This window comes from Clupea harengus, chromosome 4 (assembly GCF_900700415.2).
Source record: "Clupea harengus chromosome 4, Ch_v2.0.2, whole genome shotgun sequence".
Lineage (NCBI taxonomy): Eukaryota > Metazoa > Chordata > Actinopteri > Clupeiformes > Clupeidae > Clupea > Clupea harengus.
The window spans coordinates 14,352,283-14,357,282 of record NC_045155.1 but is presented as its reverse complement, the minus strand read 5'-3'; the positions used below and the strand labels follow the sequence as shown (position 1 = coordinate 14,357,282).

The following is a 5,000-nucleotide window of genomic DNA, read 5'->3' as shown; positions in this document are numbered from 1 at the left end:
ACAACAAAAAAAAAGATAATGGTGTAGGCTACTGGAATATAGTGAGGGAGGATGCATTTTAAGAAATAGCCAATGCCAATTGGAACAGCAGACAGACCCGAACAAGACAAAAGAGACATGTCCTCAGTTAACGTGGAACAACAGGACAATCATGGCCGCTGTTTACCACGGCTGAGAGGGAGAGAGGGAGAGAGGGAGGGAGGGAGGAAGGGAGAGAGGAGAGAGTGTGACTAACTGAGATTTCATGCTTATCACGGTTTGTCACCTGCTTCTCTCTCTGTCCCAGAGTCTGGAGTGTTGCTGGGCTCTGTGAGCAGATTACAGCTGGAGGCTTTTCTGCACGGTCACAGACATGGGGTAAGTGCAGGAGCTCTTCTGGACTTGTGTATCTTTTTTCCCATTTGTTACTGGAGGGAGAGAAGCAAATCAATATCCGCATAAAACAACAACAAAAACTCACCTCTTTTGTGCTATTGATTCTAAGGAGCTGCTAACAGGTTTTGCCTTTGTGGTTTCATCAGAGCATATCTTATACCTGTCTTTGTCATTGTAGAAAAAAGGACTTGTTTTGAATATAAAAAGGTATGTGTTTTCCAGAGATTGGACAAAAAATTGGTGGATCAATGCTCTTTTCAGCCAGTAAAAATCCAGCTATCTACTGAGGCCACGATAAAGCAGGTGAGGTGCTAGTGAATGGAATGAGTTTATTTGTGTTTGCGTGAGAAAGTTGGTTCTGTAAACAGGTGGGGATATGTCCTCTCTGCAGGCCTACTCTGTGCTGGGTGCAGTGCGCGAGCAGTGTTTGTTTGTGACCGAGAGGGGAAGGTTGGCCGGGGTCATCACATGGTCAGAGGTGACGAGTGAGGCTTTCTATAAACATACACACACACACACACACACACACACACACACACACACACACGCACACACACACGCACACATACACACACACAAAAGACACATCCACTTCTTTTAAACGTTTGCTGTAACACACATTATACCAGGCTATATTTTGTTTCTCTCCCCTGCAGATAAACAGAATAATGGAAGAAAGACACATCCCAACACTCAACTGCTGAAAGGACAAAATCCACTCACAACTCAACCTCGTATCATACAGTAATAATTTCCCTAAGGGCCCTCTCAAAAAATATAAATAATTTTCATTATGTCTTAATATGTCTCCTTGCCCCAGCCTAGTGTTGATATTGTTATTTACCCTACCCTCTGCCTCTGATCTTTTAATCACGTGAAGAGCAGATGAGATTGCCATTGTTGATTTGGCCTCATGACTCAGGCAACCCTTTTGGTCCTTCTCTGTTATATTACTCTGGCCTTGTGGTTGATTGGAGAGGTGGATTGATATCATTCATTTGTGCATCTCTGCAGCACACGCAATGCACAAGATAAAGGAAATTAGACTTCTTTATTACTGTCCGCCATTCCCTTCGCTCGATAGTGCCCTGGCTCCGTCAGACTAATGAAGAAACAGAAGTGATAACAGGCCTGGTTGGGGGGACCAGGGGGGAAAAAAGGACACAACTTTGTATGATGAATCGAAAACCAGACACTGTCAAAACTGTATCACATGCTGTGGATATTATTGTAATAGAATGCCTGAACTGCCTTATGTACTTTGTGACTTCACTACACTAGACTGTTTCTTGAATGTGACTTTGACTCCTACTGATTTATAGCCCCTGCGTCAAGGCTGTGTTTCAGAAGAGCACGTCCTTGAGTTTGGTTGTGGGGGAAAGTGAATATATGAACAGTGCAGTCAAAAAACGAATTATGTGTGTCATCTCTCAGTGGCAGCGTTGTCCTCTCTCCCTCCCTCTCTTTTTTCATTTACTTACTCCCTTTCTTTCTTCATTGTTTGATGTTCTCAGGGGATCTCTGAGTTGAGGGATCGGGTGGTGTCATTAGAAAGCGTCTAAGATAATAAAATAAGATAGAAAAATATTGCATTACAATTTCCAAGGATTACATCGTGACTCGCCACCCTCTCCATGCATATCCCCGGGACCCTCTATCTATTGTCTGACCCTATCACTTCAATTAAAGTCTATTCAGAGTGTGGTCGGTATCACTAGAGCAGGGGGTATGATGTGGGAAACACAGCAGGGTTCGCACTTTACCGACTGCTATTTAAAAACCCTGGAGGCCCAGCAGATAACACTAATACAGCAAGCCACCCTTATCAGCCCACCTCATCCCTGTGTTGCCCTCCCTCCACTCGCTCTCTTCATCTCTCTTTCTCCGTCTCTGTCTGGGATACACATACACACGCTCACCCTCTCTCTGGCTCTCCCCTCTCTTTCTCGCATATACACATACATTCACACTCTCTCTCTCACTCTCACCCTCTTTCTTTCTCGCATACAGACACATTCACCTTTTCTCTCTTGCTCTTGCTCTGTTGTTTCTCTCTTCTCCTCTCTCTTTCTTTCTCTGTGCCTCCTCCCTTTGTCAGTAAGGTGTGAATAAAGGCCAATCATGGAGGGGTGGCAGACAGATAATTGTTATTCCTACCCTCTGTCTGTCTGATAATGGAGGAAGATAGCCTTGCGAAGTGCTACTCTCTGCACAGAGCCTCAACCACCTCCAAACAAGTCTGTGCAACACAAAACAGACATTTATGTGGCATTATACACAACGGGAAAACAGGATGGCAGAAAAATGGGAAAACAGACACTAACAACAAGATCATATATGTATAAGTCTAGCACTGTGACACACGCATGGACGGACACACACACATACACACACACTATGGTTTAGTGGAGTGTATGCAGACATTTTATTACATGGTAAAATTCATCGCTATTCTCTGCCCTGTGATTTCAGTGCATAAGGGAAGTCCACAGCTGTGTGAGTGAGTGGGAGAGACTCACTTTCCAATATGCATGTCATTCTGGGATGCAAGAGTGAACTCAAAGCCCACAAAAGTGGCTACCTCCAACGTGGTTGGATCTGATTGCCGGGGGCCAGACAGGCGCAAATCCCTTTCACTGCCTGATGGCTGTGTTCACATAGGCCTCCTTTCAGCAAGATGGCCTCGCTCGAAACCTGCTTTGTGAATGTGAGTGAATTGCAGAAGACAAAGTGTCTAAAAGGTGTCCTTCTGGAGGATAATGAACTGCAGCACCTCTGGGTCTCCTGAATGTCAAAGCTTGCTGTTCATGGACTTCAGATTTTTCACACACACATCCAAAGAGATAATTACATTAATACATTTAGTTTTTATTTAATACTACACCTTCACATATATATTTTAGTCTGTAAAAAAAGACATTCTGATTTCCATCATAATCTGGATTTGAGACAAGTAGAAGCAGCGATACAAAAAAACATTGTCAAGGACGTTATTCAGAAAGCTGTTTGGCATTGGTAGCATGTCTGCACACTGCACACGCACTCGGACAGAACCCCTCCCCTGCCCCAGTCCCTGAACGCGGACCCTACTGCACGCCTGAACCTGAAGCCATGTGCACCAGCTCAGAGCTCACCAAGCCAACCCACCCATCTCGTGTCCATCTCCTCTGTCATGCCCTCTGCCACCACCCATCTCAAAGCCACCATCTCGTGTCCATCTCCTCTGTCCTTCTCAAAGCCTTTGGTCCTTTCCATTCAACTCCACAACTCCAAAAGGAAGAGTTTCTCTTGTTTCAATCAGAGTCCTAATTGTAGAAAACTTCATCCTCGGACAGGGAGGTGCTGTCGACGTGCCGGACTGTGTTTTCTGCTTGAGGAATCCTCAGGGGGGGCTGCGTGGGGGGCTGCGTCTCTGGCAGGTGAGGGGAACCGAGGAAGCAGGACTGGGTTTGGGGTGGGGGCCACAGGGACCTGGCGTCGGGTCTGGGCTCCATGTGAACACTGTAGAGGTGCTGGGGTACCTCAATGCTGCCTCCATCCAGCAGGAACTGGGACAGGAAGAGCCCCTCTGCGCCTGATGACAGCAAATAAACATCCATCAGAAAATCACTGAACTGGCAAAAAAAAAACACCACATTATCTAATTATAGGATTGAATGGTCCCCAAAACAATCATCACAGGCTCTAAACTGAAATTATGGATAATGGAATAATGGATTCTGTAATTATTATCCAGACACACAGTGTAATTCATCCACAACATGACAGGATGTTAAAAGAAGCGCGCACAGGCCTCATCTGTTTAAGAGGACCATATTTGATTATGCTAAATGGCCCTCAGGGGCCACGGTCTTCTGCAACGAGATGATTATGTGAGGCCGAACGCCGCCGTGAGGATCGGGAGAGATCCTCACCGCGGGCAGTCCGACACCTCACCACATGAGCTGACAACAGCTTGTGTTGTTCGCAGCAGACAGCGGATGGGGTGTTTGCGCTGTGAGTCAGTGATTTCCCTGTTCACAGAACAGGCTGCGCCTTACCATGCAGCGTGACCGAATTGGCCGTGGGCTGGTCTGAGATGATGTGGGGAGACCAGACGTCCATAGCAGCCTCGGCGAGAGCAAACTGCTCGGCCACCCCTGGGAGACAGAGGAGGGACATCAAAAGGAGTCAACACAGAGGGCCTAACAAGAATCTGCCTTTTTCTTTGCACCCAGACTTAAAAGTGGGTTCAGGATACAAAAAGCCAACTCCTGTTGTTCATGTCAGGCATCCACTGCCAAAAAGGATAAATGCTGAATGATGAGGTCCAATAAAGGCTGAACAAGTTAGCTGCTGCATGGCTTTTGCTAACTCTATATGAAATAATGCTGAGTCAGAAAATCAATATTATCCAAAACCATTAACAGAAAACTTAAACATATTGCATGAACTTTGGGAACAATTGAAACTTCGGTGGAAAAGTCCCAAAGGGAGCGGATATCTTACCAGCGGCGAAGCGGGCCTCCTTGATCTCGTCGGTCAGATGGGAGTAAAGCTGCTGGTCCTCCTGCAGGGCGGCGCCCACCCCTCCAGGCTGGTCCCAGCCGCTCCAGCCGCCCCCGGCTACCCCATCGCCCCCCCAG

The 5,000-nt window shown here is 46.6% G+C and overlaps 2 protein-coding genes across 2 annotated transcripts in view; one reads left to right on the top strand and one right to left on the bottom strand.

Moving 5' to 3' along the window:
* clcnk (chloride channel K) overlaps window positions 1–2,079 on the top strand; it is an 8,055-nt gene extending 5,976 nt beyond the window's left edge. Inside the window, exons 16-19 of the mRNA XM_031565536.2 lie at window positions 287–357; window positions 598–678; window positions 767–853; window positions 1,032–2,079. Coding sequence (XP_031421396.1) covers window positions 287–357; window positions 598–678; window positions 767–853; window positions 1,032–1,079 — 287 coding nt within the window. The 3' untranslated portion in view covers window positions 1,080–2,079. The remainder of the gene's footprint in view (window positions 1–286; window positions 358–597; window positions 679–766; window positions 854–1,031) is intronic.
* Window positions 2,080–2,781: 702 nt separating this feature from the next.
* The window catches only part of fam131c (family with sequence similarity 131 member C), a 7,529-nt gene continuing 5,310 nt past the window's right edge, over window positions 2,782–5,000 (bottom strand). The window contains exons 4-6 of the mRNA XM_012826044.3: window positions 4,864–5,000; window positions 4,416–4,514; window positions 2,782–3,949 (exon numbers count right to left, since the gene is read on the bottom strand). The exon at window positions 4,864–5,000 is cut by the window's right edge and continues 85 nt beyond it. Coding sequence (XP_012681498.2) covers window positions 3,681–3,949; window positions 4,416–4,514; window positions 4,864–5,000 — 505 coding nt within the window. The 3' untranslated portion in view covers window positions 2,782–3,680. The remainder of the gene's footprint in view (window positions 3,950–4,415; window positions 4,515–4,863) is intronic.